The 16,830-nt window shown below is 31.4% G+C and overlaps 1 protein-coding gene across 1 annotated transcript; it reads left to right on the top strand.

Annotated features, from left to right (window-relative positions):
- The first annotated feature begins 5,576 nt into the window (after positions 1-5,576).
- On the top strand, positions 5,577-8,224 carry LOC7483073 (transcription factor JUNGBRUNNEN 1). The gene is made up of 3 exons (XM_024605377.2): positions 5,577-5,854; positions 6,609-6,922; positions 7,672-8,224. Exons 1-3 carry the CDS (start codon positions 5,650-5,652, stop codon positions 8,059-8,061), a joined length of 909 nt encoding a protein of 302 aa, XP_024461145.1. The 5' UTR covers positions 5,577-5,649; the 3' UTR covers positions 8,062-8,224.
- Positions 8,225-16,830: the final 8,606 nt, after the last annotated feature.

The following is a 16,830-nucleotide window of genomic DNA, read 5'->3' as shown; positions in this document are numbered from 1 at the left end:
ATAATTGAAATATCAAAGACCCAATTGAACTTTAGAATAGGTTATAATTCTATTAAATACCATTAAAGATTGAATTTATTTTTAAATAATATTACAATAGTTTTCTATAATAATAGCAAACATGTTTTTATACAACCATTCATTATTATTTTATGAAACTTTTTTTAATGTTAAATCAAAATTAATTATAATAAAATAAATAAAATTATATTTAAAATACTATTTTAATATACATCATTTGATTTATTATTTGTTTTCAAATAACAATCTTAACTTTTTTTTTTCTATATAATGTTTGTCATAACCTAATTTTGAATCCCCTGAAATTTGTTTTATTAGATATACTTTTAATTCAAGAATTCAAAAAATTAAAAATATATATTTTCGAGCTAAGTCTTCGAGCTACAATTGACCAAGATGCCAAAAGAATAGGCAAATTGAGGTATTTTGACAAGATGAGAAGAAAACATTATTTTAAAAGAAAGTTTAAGGTCGAAATCTGATCTAACCAAAATTAAAAGCATTAATTAAGCTCAAGGACTTAATTAAACTTCTAATAAGTTAATTTTTTTTAATTAAGGACTTAATTGAAGCAAAATTAAGTTAAAAAATCAGTTTGGGGCTAAAATTGGAAGAATTAATTAAGTTCAAGGACTTAATTAAATTTTCAATTGGTTTTGAGGATTCAATAAAGGACTCAATTGAAGAAAAATCAAGTTTGGAGGCCTAATTCATATCAATTTGCAAGGAATAGAAGACTAAGGACACAATTAAAACTATGGAAAGCCAAATTAGTGCAATCAAGCGTTCAATTACAACAAATTTTTAAGTTTAAAGATTAATTGAGGGCCAAATTAAAATAATTCAAGATCAAGGACCTTTCTGCAAAAAACACACAATATTAAGGAATATACTGAACTTTTCTAGAGACTAGATTGAAGAAAATTAAAGTTTAAGGCTTAATCAGGGACTAACTTGAACAAACTGGAAAACAAGGGCTAATTTGTAAAAGGAGCTAGATTTAAAGGATCTCAATTGAATTTTAGCAGGGGCCTCATTGCATAAAATTAGTCCATTTTGCCTCAATTAAGGTTTCTTGAGCTTAAAATGAAACAATAGAGACCAAATTGAAGTTTTTTAAATCTCAATTAGAAAACTCTAATTTTTAGGGTTTAAACAGACATCATGTCACTCATTTTTAATGAAGAGATTGAGTGACACATTGTTTGTCATTGTTTTACTGTCTTCCTCAGTTGAGAAGGCTGATCAGGATGTCATCTTCAAGCGAACGAATGTAGTATCTCCAACCATCTTAGGGGCTCTAACCACTACCAATAGAATGAGAAACATCTCTTATACAAGGATGAGCCACCCTCATGAAATGTTTACACCCTATTTGTTTCAACAAATTAGACAACGTCTTGTCCCTGATCAGTTACTCTGCATTGACATATTAAAGTTAATCAATAGACAATATTCCAAGCAATGAAAGTAAAGTTCTGGACCTCCAAATCGAGTGTGGTTTTTTTTTTTCAAGGATAAATATGCATCCACTCTACATGGTTTAGGTAGACCAAGGGTATGATTATCTCCTAATTTTCATGAAGACCTCGTCAAAGTAGCACACTCAGTCATCCATGACTAAAGAACAAAAACTATCTTAATTGTCCAACTTTATGGCTGCCTTCTCTTAATCAAATTACACCTATAAGATGAAAAAACAAACAAGAGCCCTTTTTTTTTTTTTTCTAAGAACGTTATGAAAGGATGGGAGGAATCTTCCCTAAACCATCCTTTTTGTGTGCAAAACCATCCTAATTTTAACAATAGCTTTTGGAGGGATTTTGGTTATAAAAGAGCAACTACTCTTTGAGGAAAAGGTGTATGAAAAAGAAAAAGGAGAAGAAAATAAGGAAACACCAAAAGAATTGATAAATAAATCACAAGTGATTAATAGAGAAGCTAAAGAAATATGGCACCAAATTAAGAGAGAATGAAAGAACATAATCCAAACTCGTTTTAGGTGAAAAATGAGCTAGAAATCAAAGGGAAAGAAGTCTACAATCCAGGGTAGAAAGTTGTATCATCTTTATAAGGTATACCCTTAGACTTTGATGGGGGCTGTAGCTTAATGAGTACACCCTCCTTTCTCTTTTAACTTATAAATCCATGTTTAGATCTATTTTTTTATTATATTCTACTATTATTGTTAATTTAGATGCAATAGAGATTTGTGTTTAGGATATCACTCTTTCCCATTATTTAACATAACGATGCTTACATATTAATTTTTTAATATAAAAACATTTGATTCAACTTGCAATACAGCACATGTCAATTAACTATTTTTTTCTATAGTAAAAGAATTTGGAGTTTAATTTTTAGTAATTTCTACTACTTTGGTTAATTCATTTTATAACTATCAATAAAAAAAAATCTAAAATACATGAAGTCAGTTTCACTGTTTATATAAGTGAAACTAGTTAATATATTTTTTTAATAGTTATACAACAAATTTGTCACTTAGATATAGTGGTTAAAACATATGTGTGATGCCATGGTCGCAGATTCGAATTTAAGGGACATATATAATTAATTTTAGTGATAACAACCTATTGTTTGATGTTTATTGTTTTTTAAAGAAAAGGCATACGACTTGTCATCCACCTTTTTAAAAAAGAAAAGAACCTGCCTCAAGCCCACATGCCTGGCTGTTTTGTGACAGGCCCAACCTAGTGCTTATAGGCCCTTTTTTTATTAGTAATTTAGTTTTTATTGGCGCTTTGTTTTGTTTTTTTTTTCAATTCTATCATTTAATATTAAATTTTTATTAAATTTATCATTTAGTATTGAGTTTATTATGATTTTATTTTCATTTTTTTATCATTTAATAAAATAAAAAAATATCAACTCAACATAATGGAGTCTATAACCAGTGTTGCAGGTTGACTAGGGTGGACCTGAGTTGTTTCTTTTTTATTTTCGTTTGAGTTTTTATTTGGACTTACCTAGTCAACAAGATCATGTCGGGCAACTACCATAAGATTTAATTTAAAATTTGAATCATTATTTTGAGTTTAACAACAATGTTGAAAAGTTTTTTATGGTCTAGATATTATTTGTTTTTACATTCCAAGATTTTTTTATCCAAGCCACAATAATAGTGAAAAAAACAAACTAGTATTACAAAAAAAAAAATTAAAAATGATGAGAAAAACATTATGGCAGAGACACAAAATAATTTGGATGCCAACAATGTTTTTTTTTTCCCCTAGGATTGTTTATGCTTTGGTCCTTTAATTTTTTTTTCTTGTTAATTATTTGCTTCTTCGATATTGCTTTGATTTGCAATTGATCTTGGTGGTTTATTTTTCATGCGTGTGTATAGTGATCTTAAGATGTTGAGAAAATGTTTGTCAGTTGGTTAATTATTGGTTTTGCAAAATAAAATTTAATTTATATGATTTAGAATAATTAGAGATTTGAAAATTGAATTTAAAGGTTAAATAAATATTCAACCCTTTTTTTTGCCAAATTTAGGGATTGATTTACACGGTCAAGGGGGAAGTTTTGTCTCTTTTTTTTTTTCAGTTTGATCTCTTTGAATTAGTATTATTTGGGAATTGACTTTGTATTTTGTTTTGGTTACCTTGATACATGGATCTTGCAATATCAACAGAAATCTCCCGTGCTTGATTTTGTAAAATAAAACAAAATTTGGTTCATTTAAAACAATTAAGTGTTGAAGGATCAAGATTTAAACATTTAAGTATGGGGACTATGGTAAATGAGCAAGGAACAAAGGTTTTCATGTGCAACAAACAAGTCAGCATGTGGGAAGCATTTGTATTCTTTAAACGTTGTACGTAGCGAATTTTTGGCAACACAAAGATGGCTTCCACCATAATATTTGATTGATATTTATTTTTTTAATCTTTTTTATTAATTTTGTTTTTTAATTTTTTCACTTAACATTTGGTTTCATTTAATTTTTATATCAAATTTGGTCATCGTTCTTTTCATTACTATTATTTATTTATTATCTTTTCAATTTCATTCCTCAATATTTTATTTTATTTTATTTATTTTAAATTTGGTCCTCATTATTTTGATTGTTATTTATTTTTCTTTTAATCTTTATTTATTGATTTTTTTTAATTTCATCCATTGGTATTTAATTGATTGTGGATTTTGCTTTGTGATTTTTGTTTTGCCTTCTATGAGGTTAATCCTAGTCTCATGACCTAGTTCACGAATTTTGAAAATTAACCTGAATTGACCTCGGTCATTTTGTTTGTCATTTTTAAAATTGTTTTTTTTTCTCAATTTTATTTTTTAACATAGGGTTGGTTGGAGATTGGGGTTCATGATTTTTTTTCACTTTCCTTTCTAAAGGGTTTTTGCAATATCATGTCCCAGGTCACAGGCTAAGTGAGTTAAGTTAGGATTTTTTTTCATTGCTTTTTTATATTGGATTTTATTTTCAGTGTCACCCACCAACATTGGGTTGTATGATATTTAAGTTTCATTGTTTTATTTATTTTTTTTTCTACGAGGTTATCCCAATCTCACGACTATGTAATGTATCTGGCAGGCTAACTCGGGTGGACTGGAGTTGTTTTTTTTTTTTTTCAATTTTATCTTTTGACATCTGATTTCTTAGAAATAAAGGTTCATAGTTGTTTTATTTTGCTTTTCGTGAAGTTATCACATTCTCATTTGTTTTTTCTTTGTTATCAAATATTTGGAGAATATATTTTCATAATATTAGCAATCGTTTTCTTTTTAAATTGATCATTGCAATTTTTTTCAATTTATTTTTTTCATTGCTAATTTTTTGAAAGCATATTATTAAATTAACTGTACTTATTAAATCAAATCGAATCAATGATCTAAATTTTAAATTTTCTTGTTTTTTTAAATACACAAGAGGTGCTTCCAAATTTATTTTTTATGTTGAGAAAAACTTAATCTAACGATAGCACAATAATATAGTACGATTGAAAAACCAGAATTCGTGCAATCACACAAAAGAAAGTTACTCCAGTACTCCTCACACATGGTGTAGAATTGGAACCCTGTTATATATATATATAATCCACGGATTCAACAATAAAGACATTACGCTCATTAAATGTATGTTTTGACTTGAATAGGCTAAGATACTATTACTGATAGGGAATATATATATATATATATATATATATATTATCTTATTTGTTTGATAGACTCAAACTGCTAGAAGACTTGATGACCAAATCTACCCTTGGCACTGGCCTCCCCAAGTCTCATTATATATATATATATATATGATACTATTTATGTGATGTCATATATTACTTAAAATTTGAGTCTATGAAAATAAACCTAAAGCTGTGATTGTAGGCTGAAGTCCCTCATTTTAGAAGTCGTGGATGGCAACTCATCAGGAACAAATGCGAAGACTATTTCTACCTTCTAAGATCTAGGTGGGTCCAGTTTACCTGGTAGAGTCAATATTGAGACTTGACCTTAGCCCCTCAAGACTTTATTAAATATCGTTTGTTCACGTCCAAAATTAACTTCAAACTGCTATGATCATAATTTCCTCTGTATTGCAAAAGCAGAGAGTAAAAGGGGGTGTAGATAATTGTAGAGAAGACCATCAGCATGAACAACTGCCAAGGTCATATTAGCAGTACTAATTATAAAGATGATGGCGTTGAAGAAGCTCAACTTCCAGGGTTTCGATTTCACCCAACAGATGAAGAGCTTGTTGGGTTCTATCTTCGTCGAAAGGTGGACAAGAAGCCTCTCAATATCGAGCTCATCAAACAAGTTGATATCTACAAATATGATCCATGGGATCTGCCAAGTATGTTGTCTTGTTCCAGCTTCTTAATTATATTTCACAAAAACATATCTCTTTTTTATAAAAAAAATAAAAGAAATTAGGCTTTGAGAAAATAAACTAATAAGAACTTGATGCATGGATTAATTAATATAATATATATTTTAAGTAATCATTTCATTATTTCTTAAGAATTTATAGTTTCATGAAGCTGCCTGGCAAGCTAATATACTTTTCTCAATCTAGCTAGGCTGCTTTCGAACTTGATTAGTTTCCTCGATGGCTGTGCTACTGGAACAGTAATACTTAGGCCTTGTTTAACTCGATTTTCTAGCTACAATCAATCCATTTTTAATTCCTTTTCAAGTTCAACAAGTTCAAATTATGGTTATACATATCATAAATATATCTTGATCTGAAAAGACATGCAGAATCAGTTGGGGTTTTCTAGCTTATCAATGACAGAATATAGCACACACGTAATTATATACAAATTGAAAAAAAAAAAAAAAAGCTTTCGTCTTCTGATACTTCTGACCTGCAAAGTGAGGAAACAAAAAAAACGAAAGAAAAAAACAAAAACGGTGAAATACAACACCTCTTTACGCATTCCCTTAGCTTGTAGAAGAAAAAACTAAGAGACGATAATTTCAGTTCTTCCTCACGAAAAAAATCGCTGGCAAAACGATGTTGTATAAACCACTTGTTATTGCATGCCATCTTCTCATTCATTTTGCTGCAAATGTTTCTCTCATTCCATTGGTATACATTCATGTAGAGCCAAGCAGTGTGGGAGATAATGAAGGATACTTCTTTTGCAAAAGAGGAAGAAAGTATAGGAATAGCATCAGACCTAATAGGGTGACAGGGTCTGGATTTTGGAAAGCAACTGGCATTGACAAGCCGGTATATTCACTAGGAGGAGAAGGCCGTGACTGCATTGGACTCAAGAAAACACTTGTTTACTATCGCGGAAGTGCAGGAAAAGGCACCAAAACCGATTGGATGATGCACGAGTTTCGCCTTCCCACCAGTGATAACAACACCAGCTCCACTGCCATTGCCAAAGCTGAAATATCTCCCCAAGAAGCTGTAAGAACATAAACTAACAACCATAAGTTATACATGCTAGAGTGTTTAAGTCTTTTTATTAAATTCTCTTGCTAATTCGTGTTCTTCGCTAAATCAGTAATTATTATTGATATTAATTATTTTATCAATGTATCATCCCTTACAGGACATTAGGGGGGGAAACTCTTAGTATATCTAGTATTATTGTGAATGATTAACATATTTTGTGAAAGTAAAATTATTATTTGAATCGGCCAATATGCTCGTGTTAGATTGGGATATTCCTATGTTCCTTTCTATTATACATGTTCTATTAGGTTACGTAAATTTAAACTACTAAATTCAAATTAATTAATAAATATGATTAAGTGTATGAAAGAAATAACAAATTAACTATTTATTATTTGTTTTCTCTTAGCTAATCTCGGTCATTAGATTCAAACACTGCTGGATTTTCTTTTCCGTTGACCGATCGAATTGAGTTCAATCATCCCACCCTGGCACTGCACATAGTATTATTATTGCATGCCTCCTGCAATAATGTTTTTCTCAAAGGAAAGAATACTCTTTTTGCAGTACCGAGCATGTGTCTAGTTATATAGTTTGTTCATCTTGTGGTCACATGCATGATGAATGGATTAAATCGCCTCACGCTTTAATTTCAAACGACGGTCCATATATATCATTTTTATCATGGGATAATAGAGTTCATTGTAATTGGGTTCTGATTCTGTTTTTGCTTTTGCAATTATTTTGTTGATTGTTGACAGGAAGTATGGACACTCTGTAGGATTTTCAAAAGAAATGTGTCATACAGAAAATACACACCGGATTGGAGGCAATTATCAACAAAATGTCAACAACCACCAATTGACACGAGCTCCAAGATATGCAGTCCAGCCGAGTCTAATTACAAACAAGAAAGCTACGTCAGTTTTGGCGCTCCACTCATTCAACATTACGATAATATGCCTCCTGGTAGTAACGCCATCGAAAGGAAACCACTGCATTTGGACCAGTTGAGCCACATAGCTCAGCCACCATCTATGGCTTCATCCTCAAACATGTCCAGCCCGTATATCCATGAGATGTTTACACATGGGGACTGGGATGAGCTTAGATCAGTCGTGGAGTGTGCTTTTGATCCTTTTCTTATGTAAATATTTGTGTAGTTATAATAATAATAGGTATAGGGACTAAAGCCTAACAAGCTAGTTAATTGGTTTTCTAATATATATACATGGCACTGAAAGACATTAATATTATGTTTACCATGAACTTAACTTTTTTTGTTCTGAAAGGTTTTGCTTTTCTGTTTCTTTCCTGGATGTTGTTTGGAAATTTAGTTGGTTTTGAGATTCTTGCGATTGTTTTTTTTTTTTTTTTGAATGTTCATATATAATTTATTGATGAGATCAATTCTCCTTTCATTACACTAGCTATTTGGATGATCCATTACACCTTAAATTACAATAAGATTTCATATCCCTGCACTAACTACATGGTTGGTTCTTTTAAGAAGAATTATCCCACACCTTAAAACCTTTTTCCATAAAATTGATGTGCATTTTGATATTCAAGTTTGAATATTATAGTATCTGAAAACATACATAGTGTCTGAGTAGATCGTAGGGATCGATAACATCAATCTTGTATTTTGAATTACCTCAACCCGAGCATATAGATATTACATAAAAAAAAATGGCTTATGAGTTATGTAGATTTTTTTATTATTATTAACATGGATGTCTGGATTAACTTGTACGCACCTCGACTAATCTCACGGGCCTTAAAGTTAACGACCATGTAAGCTTTCAGTGACCTTGAAGTTTGTGAGATTCGAATTTGTGACATCTAGAGAGCAAATTTAAAATCTGACCAGTTAAATTACACCCCTCAAAATTTACATAGATTTTTCATACTATTCACTTATGTGTGATATTAGTAATCGATCCTCTTTTTCCCTTGAACACTTCGAATACACGTGTAAAAGATATTTGGAAGATGAAAGGGGTTTTTGTTAGTTTAAGAACCTCCTCAACGATTTGTAGTTATGACAACGAAGTTTAAGACTAGAGATATCTAGTACAGGTATCATATTAATTGCTCAATGTACTACATGGCAGCTGGTCGCATTTTCTGAATATGTAGGACGATTGACCGTGAAATCTGTGAAGCGATTATTTTGGCCATATGGTAGGTTTGCTTTGAAAATGCTAGAAAGGGAACAAACATAAAAAAAAATAAAGAAGAACGAGAAGAAAAATAAAAAGTAAAGCTCTGCTACTAGCTAGGGGATGACTTAGACTTGCAAGGAGACATCTAAAATGCAGCATTCTTGGCTAATATATATATAATCCTTAAATTGTAAGAATCATTAAATATATTGAAGGGTTGAAATTTAGAAGAAATATCCAGAAAATAATTGAAATTGATTAAATAATTGAAAACTTAAAAGTCAATGACCAAATTACAAAAGGTGCAAACATGTTAGGATAAGAAAAACATATTCAAAGATGAAATTGTGAAGAAATATTAAGAAAATGGTTGAAATTGGATAAATAATTAAAAATTAAAAAGCTAAGGACCAAATTAGAAAAAAAAACAAAGAAAGTAAGGAACCATTTTAATGCAATAACGGATGAGAATGAAAAGAATTTGGTTGAAATTGGTCAAAAGTAAAAAAATCCAAGGAAATTCAAAAAACTATAAAAATTGAGGAACTTGTCTTTAAATATAAAAATTATATTGAATCAAAACAATGCATTGTCTACAAGATGATGCCATTTCACAACAAAAACAAAAGTCAAAGCACCAAATCGAAATTGTTTTGATGTATGACCAAAATAATGCTTCTTCTCCTATGGATGATAGCTTTGTAACCTTTTTTTTATCTTGGTTTTGACCTAGATTTTTCTATTTTTTCTCTCTCCCATGCCTCCTAAAAATACCAAACAATACACCATTCCCCTTCTTTATATGTGCACTATATTTTTAGCCAAAAATACATGTTTTGACTCTCTAAAATTGCTACAAAACTTATGTAAAAAGACCAATCTAAACATACTTAGCCAAAATATACAACCATTATAGAGAGTTGAGATTGACCTAAGAGAACCAATGGTCATATTGTCGCATGTATGTGGTGTTGCGATGATCATATTTTGGATTGGGATAGTCGGGAATGATGTGAGTGGAAAAGATAAGAAATTCTTGAACAAACTAGGTTGACCTAAAATTTTTAGTTCGACCATAAACCAAACAAAAAATTTTGGTTTGACTGGAAAAAATACCCAAAAACAAAACTAAAGAAAAAAAAAACAAACAGATTAAACACCCAAATACACAAAAACTCAAAAATTCATGAACAAAATGGATCAAACAAAAAAAATAAAGAACACGAAGAATACCTTAAACAAATCCAAGCAACGTGAACTTAAGTCTAGACCAGATTTCATGAAATCTATCGCTACCTAATTTTTTACCCTATTTTTGAAGAATTTTCAGAAAAAAAAACCCAAAAATAGCAAAAAAACAACAAAAACCTAAAAATTACATTCTTGACATCTTTGCGTCACTTGCAACATCTTTTTCTACGTGTTCAGTTGTTAATGCGCTTTTTAAAGTCGATGTTGAAGTTGCTATTTTTAAAACAAAATCAAAATTTACAAAGGGACCAAATGTGAAAAGAAAGAAATTAAAGGACCAAATTGTTTTTGGGTTTCTTGGTCTCCAAACAAACTTGGTGACCAAGTAAAAAATAAATTCACTCTTTTACCTATAAATATGTGGTTATACCACACACACACAAATGGGGGACAAATTTTAGGAGAGAATTTTTTTTTAAAAAAAGTATTCACATATACTGTCCCCACACCCATACAACATAAAAACTCATATCGTACAAGGCCAGCCATCACTATCCTCACAACCCCTTTTTTTTTTATCAACAAAAAAAAAACTCTGCACTCTCAATCTCCACAGTACATCCAGCATCGCCGACCACAACCTCTCCCTTTCCAAAACAAAACAAAGCCACCAATCTCTCTTTTACACGAAACCCACAAAACCTGAAACCATTTGCCCTTTTCATCTTCTCTATCGCATCACTACTACCGCCCTTCCAGACCAAACAAGCCATCATCTTCACCTCCACTGTTAAGCACGACCTCTGCCACCGATAACTCCCTCTTCGTGATAGCCCATTCCCTATCACTAGCTTCCCTTTCTCAGTCATTGCCGAGTAACCCCCACAACCAGACAAAGAGAACCTTGGCCTTCTAACCACTACCACAACCTCCCCTTCCAAACCACCAGCCATACAACCCAAAATCAACAGCCCCTCTTGTTTTTTAGTTGTTGAAAACAAATAGACCCATCACAAGACTCATAGACTGCCATCCTTCCTATGGTCTCTTTCTTCTCCACCAACCTCTTATCAGCCTTAACTGATAACTAAACCACCCCAGCTTCAGCTTACAACCCAACAATAATCCCCCTTGTGATCTTCATAGTTCCTCTTTCATTCCCAACAACATCCATTTGTAAAAAAAAAGGAAATTGTTTGAGAAATAGGGAAAAACAAATCTAAAAAAAGGAAACGAACCAAACTGTTTGTGTTGATTTACTCTTTTATAGGTAACGATAGCTCTCACCGCTGGCATAGAAAGAAAAAAGAGAATAAGTGGTTCCAGATCCACTTGTTTTCTACTTCGTCAATGACAACATGTGAGACCCATGCGCCGCCATTATTCCTCCTCTTCCCAAAAGCTTCCAAGCACTATTTTCAGCACTGTTCCTGAATTTTGAGGGGTATATTTTTTAAATTATAATTTTTTTAATGTGTTGTTTGAATTATTTTAAATTTTAAGTTTGTACTGTTTGTAAACCTGTAATTGTGGGTGTGTGTGAGAGTAAAACATAGTAAAAAAGAGAATGTTTGTGTGCTTGTATTTTTCTTATATATTTTTTAAAAAACGTTTAAAAAAAAGACAAAAAAGAATTAAATATTTTTAATTTCATACAGTCAAGTCTCTTAAAATATAAAAAATCATATCCTTTAGTATCTACACATGAAAATTTAAAAACGTATTTGCATGCCTTTGGGATTTAATAACAAGTTTACTGAATTTATGAGAATTTGATCAATATTTCACTAACTAAAATTTTAATTCATGACAATTAATGGTTAAATATTCTGGTATAGAATGTCGGACCTACAAGTGAGGCTGGTATTTGAATATCAGGAATTGACCTGAAAATTCTTAGAGTTAATCTAAATATTCTCTAATTTTAATTTGGAGTATTTTTCACCGTAATATTCAAATTACGAAAACCATTTTCATAAGAATTTATTTGAGTACACGAGCCCATAATAAATTCTTAACACCAGATTTATTCAAATGAATAAATCTCAATCCTTGAGTATAGGCAAACTACCGGTTAGGAACTCATTAAAACCTTTAAACCACACAAAGCAACTTACCTCAGGTAGGGTGCGCTACGGGTTCTAATACCTTGCATAGCCACAATCGACTCCTTACCCTTGAATCTCTGATAAAATCAGTACATCTAGGTTTTCTAGCAACCTTGAACCAAACAATTAGGTGGTGACTGATTCAAAACCCCCAACACCACGCGTCCACATGCAACAGAATGGTGACTCCACTAGGAAGGTGAAGCGATTATTTTGGCTATATGGTAATGTTGCGATGTCGCGATCGCACAAATTAATTACCCTAGCTTAAAACACAACACACAAGATAATATAGAGCAAGCAAGGGGTCGATCCCATGAGGAAGGTTCAAGTTAGATTTTTATGCTTGATGATATGCAATTTGGGGGGGGGTTGGACGTTATCCAGGCTAAATCAAAAGAAAACAGAAAACTATCAAGCAAAATTAAATAAAATCAAAAAATTATCAAGAGAACAAACCTTGGTCATAAGTAAATATCCACCTACAGAAATCAGAACTGATCATGGAAACGAGACATCAATTTATATTCTAAATATTTATCTCTTCTTAACATTGGTTAGTTAACGAATTTGCTGTATAAATAACCCTAACCATTAAACAACCACTGTGTCCGCACTAGTAATTTAATTCAATTGCAGCCTTAAAAACTAGATAAATTGATTAATAAAAAAAACATAACTGTCCGCAGTCTATGTTTGATTTGATTGAATGCTCTCCCTAAGATTAAGAGCGTAGATCCGCCACAATTATTAAACTCAGTTGCTTCACAAGTTCATATACCACAACTCCGGTTTTGATATCAGACTTAGCGATAGATTGTCTACAATAATAACTTAAAGTCCGCTCTAGCAATTAAAATAAACAATAATAGGAAAAATAAGCATAGGAGAACAAACATATTCATCATATAAACCAAAAAGAAAATGTAAAATAGATCTCACAGTTCTTGAAATCCGAAGGTTTCCGTGTCCTTGCAACCAAGAAAAAAAGTTTAGCCTTGCATGTTTGTTGAACATCTAATAAAAAACGAGGAATGCATGATTTCGGGTTTCGTAGAGGAAGAGGGCATTTTTCTCTTCTTGGCTAGCTACTTCCCTTTCTCTTCTCTCATTCTTTTTATATCCTAGGAAACTCTAGTCTCTATTTTACAAAATAGTCCTCCCTTAAGTAGACAGTTTACATTTAAGTACTTCAATAACTAGTTTTCTAAAAAAAGAAATAGCCTTGCATGAAATTTTCAAGCTTTGACTTAGAGGAGCTAAATTGCTGAAATAAAAACTTATATGTCGGTTTAAATGCTTTGGAATGTAATTTGGACTCGTTTCTTGACGAAACCTGTTTACTGGCAGACTTCAGTTGTCATCTTTGAAAAATCATATCTCCCTTATATGACATCGTGTTTGTCTTAACTTTGGAGCGTTGATAGGTCTTTTGAGTTGGAAATCCAACAAAACTGAGTTTGCATCAATTGGGCTTCTTTAGCTCCAGATATTCAAGTCAGAATGGTTGAAGGTCAACACTGGCAGATTGCGATATTTGACTTTGAAGGCTGCGATTTCCATGCTCTTCCTTATTTTATTTTCTTGCCTTAGATTTCTAGAAAGGTATAGATATTAGCTTTTCAATGCCACTTGAATCACTTCATTTTGACCTCTAGAGCTCACGCTCTGCACAAAACATCAACTGAAGATCAAATTTGCCAGTTACCTTTAATTTACTCTTTTTGCATCTTTCATCTAAAAGTGCCTTCAAAACATAAAACAAAGAATATCAAGGCATTGTATATATAAAACATAGGAAAAACACTAGTTAAATATGGGTGAAACTATCCAATAATATGGTTGCATTAGGTAGGTTTGCTTTGAAAATGCTAGAAAGTGAAGAAACATCAAAAAAATGAAGAAGAAAGAAGAACAAGAAGAGAAATTAAAAGAAAAGCTCTAGTACTAGGGGATGACTAGACTTTCAAGGAAACATCTAAAATGCAGCCTTCTTAGCTAATATATTAAATTGTAAGCATCATTAAATATATTGAACGGTTGAAATTTAAAAGAAATATCGAGAAAATAATTGAGATTAACTAAATAATTGAAAAATTAAAAGTCAATTACCAAATTGCAAAAGGTGCAAACATGTTAGGATAAGAAAAATATATTAGGAATGAAATTGTGAAGAAATATTCAGAAAATAGTTGAAATTGGATAAATAATTGTAAATTGAAAAGCTAAGGACCAAATTAGAAAAGACAGAGAAAATAAGGGACCATTTTAATGCAATAAGGGATAAAATAGAAAAGAATTTGGTTTAAATTGGTCAAAAGTTAAAAATTCAAGGACAAAATTCAAAAAGCCATAAAATTTGAGGAACCTGTTTTTAAACATAAAAAATCTATTAAATCGAAACAATGCATTATTTACAAAATGATGCAATTTCAGAACAAAAACAAAAGCCAAAGCACCAAAACGACATTGTTTTGCTACATGACCAAAAGAATGCTTCTTCTTCCTATGTATGATAGCTCTATAACCTTTTTTTATCTTTGTTTTGACCTGGATTTTTCCATTTTTCTCTCTGTCATGCCTCCCAAAAATGCCAAACAATACATCATTCCCTTCCTTTACTTGTGCACTATATTTTTAGTCAAAAAATACATGTTCTAGCCTTTTAAAATCACTACAAGACTTATGTAAAAATGCCAATCTAAACATACTTAGCCAAAATATGCAACCATTATAGAGAGTTGAGATTGACCTAAGAGAACCATTGGTCATTAATATCGCATGTGTGCAGCGTCGCGATGATCATGCTTCAGATTGGGTTAGTCGGGAATGATGTGGGTGGAAAAGATAAGGAATTCTTGAACAAACCGGGTTGACCCAAAATTTTTAGTTTGACCATAAACCAAACCAAAAATTCTAATTCGACCCGAAAAACAACCCAAAAACAAAAGTAAAGTAAAACAAATCAGATGAAACACCCAAAAACATAAAAAGTTAAAAATTCATGAACAAAACGGATCAAACAAAAAAAAAGTAAAGAACACGAAGAACACCCAAAAGAAATCTAAGCAACGTGAACTCAAGTCTAGACCAGATTTCATGAAATCTTTAGCTACCCAATTTTTTACTCTATTTTTGAAAAAAAAACTAAAAATAGCAAAAAAGCTGTAAAAACCTAAAAAAGTATGTTTTTGACATCTTTGCATCACTTGCAACATCTTTTTCTATGTGTTCAGTTGTTAATGTGCTTTTTAAAGTCAACGTTGAATTTACAAGGGGACCAAATATGACAAGAAAGAAGTTAAGGGACCAAACTGTTTTTGGGTTGCTTGGTCTCCAAGCAAACTTGGTGACCAAGCAATTGAAAATAACTCACTCTTTTACCTATAAATATATGGTTATACCACACACATACAAAGGGAAGAGAAATTTTAGGAAAGATAAAAAAAATTATTCACACATATTCTCCCCACACCTATACAACACAACCCGTCAACAATCCCCCTTGTGATCTTTATAGTTCCTCTTTCATTCCCAGGGGCAGCCATCTGTAAAAAAAAAATGTATGAGAAAAAAATAGATCTAAAAAAGGGAAACAAACCAAATTGTTCGCGTTGATTTACTCTTTTACAAGTAATGGTAGCTCTCACCACTGGCATAGAAAAAAAAGGGTTAATAAGTTGTTCCAATCCACTTGTTTTTCGCTTCATTAGTGATGACGCGTGAGACCCACACGCCGCCACTATTCCCCCGCTTCCCAGAAGCTTCCAAGCACTATTCCTGAGTTTTGGGGGGCATATTTTGTAAATTATAATTTTTATTAATACGCCGTTTGAATTATTTTACATTTTGAGTTTGTACTGTTTGTAAACCTGTAATTGTGGGTGTGTGTGAGAGTAAAACATAGTATAAAAGAGAACGTGTGTGTGCTTGTATTTTTCTTATATATATATAAATGTTTAAATAAAGAAAAGTCAAATAAGAATTAAATATTTTTAACTCCATATGGCCAAGTCTCTCAAAAATAAAAATAAAAATTCATATAATTTAGTATTTCCACATGAAAATGCAAAAATACATATTTGCATGCCTTTTGGGATTTAATAATTAGTTTACAGAATCTATGAGAATTTGGTCAATATTTCAATAACCAAAATTTTAATTCATGAGAATTAATGGTTGAATGTTCTAGTATAGAACGTTAAACCTACAAGTGAGGCTGGTATTTGAATATCAAGAGTTGACCTGAAAATTCTCAGAATTATTCTAAATATTCATCAATTTTAATTTAGAGTATTTTTCACTATATTATTCAAATTACGAAAAACCTTTTTCATAAGAATTTATTTGGGTACACAAGCCCATAATAAAGTTTTAACACCATATTTATTCATACGAATAAATCTCAATCCTAAGCTAGCGACCTTGAACCAAACAACTAGGTGGTGACTCC

Source organism: Populus trichocarpa, chromosome 7 (assembly GCF_000002775.5).
Source record: "Populus trichocarpa isolate Nisqually-1 chromosome 7, P.trichocarpa_v4.1, whole genome shotgun sequence".
Classification (NCBI taxonomy): domain Eukaryota; kingdom Viridiplantae; phylum Streptophyta; class Magnoliopsida; order Malpighiales; family Salicaceae; genus Populus; species Populus trichocarpa.
Note: the sequence above shows the minus strand (reverse complement) of the source record. Positions and strands in the feature narration are given on the sequence as shown.

What these genes read in the sequence shown, in the direction of transcription:
- LOC7483073 (XM_024605377.2), top strand. Translation starts at nt 5,650, where the DNA reads ATGAACAACTGCCAAGGTCATATTAGCAGTACTAATTATAAAGATGAT. An exon ending in TGATCCATGGGATCTGCCAA is followed by an intron (nt 5,855 to 6,608) that starts GTATGTTGTCTT and finishes ACATTCATGTAG; the next exon opens with AGCCAAGCAGTGTGGGAGAT. An exon ending in AAATATCTCCCCAAGAAGCT is followed by an intron (nt 6,923 to 7,671) that starts GTAAGAACATAA and finishes GATTGTTGACAG; the next exon opens with GAAGTATGGACACTCTGTAG.